Source organism: Fulmarus glacialis, unplaced genomic scaffold (assembly GCF_000690835.1).
Source record: "Fulmarus glacialis isolate BGI_N327 unplaced genomic scaffold, ASM69083v1 C13721843, whole genome shotgun sequence".
In the NCBI taxonomy this organism is placed as follows: Eukaryota; Metazoa; Chordata; class Aves; order Procellariiformes; family Procellariidae; genus Fulmarus; species Fulmarus glacialis.
In genome coordinates, this window is record NW_009241683.1 from 1 (window position 1) to 1,206 (window position 1,206).

The 1,206-nt window shown below is 52.7% G+C and overlaps 1 protein-coding gene across 1 annotated transcript; it reads right to left on the bottom strand.

Moving 5' to 3' along the window:
• Positions 1 to 6: 6 nt before the first annotated feature.
• Positions 7 to 1,200, bottom strand: LOC104069357 (toll-like receptor 1; the record flags this gene model as incomplete). The annotated part of the gene is made up of 1 exon (XM_009586316.1): positions 7 to 1,200. A coding segment is annotated over exon 1 (1,166 nt), but the record flags the coding sequence as incomplete, so codon positions are not given.
• Between the last annotated feature and the right edge of the window lie 6 nt (positions 1,201 to 1,206).

Below are 1,206 nucleotides of genomic sequence, written 5' to 3' on the forward strand. Positions count from 1 at the left end.
ATTGGCAGGTTAATGCTAATAGCTGCCCTCAGGTTAGCCCAGAAAAGGGCACGCTTGCTCCTCTCCTTTGGCCACTCCAGGTAGGTTCGCTTTGCCATGAGAGCCTTCAGCTTGTGATACCTCGCAGGGATAATATACGGAGGGATCGGCTCCAGTAAAATGAGGATTAAGCTGTTGGAATTCTCACTGAAAAATTTGTGATGGGCAAAGTACAGCTCATAGTGACACCACTCGCTCTGCACAAAGTTGGGGGACAACACAAAGATCGACTTGTAGCTCTTCTCAATGCAGTTAATGATGTTCTCCATGATGCTCTTGCCAGGGATGAAGTTTCTCTCGTGCTGGCACAGTTGTACACAGCCCTCCCCCTTCTCCAGGTTCGGGATCAGCTCGTTCTTCACCCACAGTGAATCGCGCTCGCTGTAGGAAATGAACGCGTGAAACTGCAGATCGGTCTCCTGCTCTTCGGGGTGGTTGTGCCAAGCTCTCCGCTTCGTCTGCGTCCACTGCCACGTCATCCGCATGTACCACGGCACATCCAGGTAGATGCACAGAAAGGCCACGACAGCCACCAGCACCAGCGTCAGCAGCAGAGCTGTCACAAGCAAGAGCGTTGTGTTGCAAGCCAGTTCAGTCAGGTGGAAGTCCTTCAGCTGCGTTCCTCGCAAGTCTTCCGGGTACTCGCACATGTACGCCGCCGGCCAGCCGAACAGCTTCCCCCCAGACTGCCTCTCCAGACGGATGAAGTCTTGAAGTTCGCAGGAACACTTGAACGGGTTGTGCCCGGCTTGTAGCTCCCTGACCCTTGGGCAGCTCTGGAAGAAGTCAGCAGATGGGGTGAGGATCGAATTCATCTCTATGTTCAGGAACTCCAGGGACGTAAAGCCACTGCAACCCGGCAGGTCAGCCAGCCTGTTCGATGCCAGGTTCAGCTCTTTCAAGGATCTCAGCTCAGCCATCCCCTTGGTGACGCTGGTGATCTGATTGTTTTGTAGGTCGAGTTTTTCGATGTTGACTGGCAAGCACTCAAACACGGAATCTGTCAACTGATTTGAGGACAGGTCCAACTCTGTCAGAGACTCAGCCCACCGGCATTGCACATCAGCTGCATCGTGACTCAGCAAGTTGTTGCTCATGTCCAAGTATTTCAGCAATTTCATACCGCTGGTCATGAAGCTTACCTTGGAAAGGCTCTCAAATTTATTC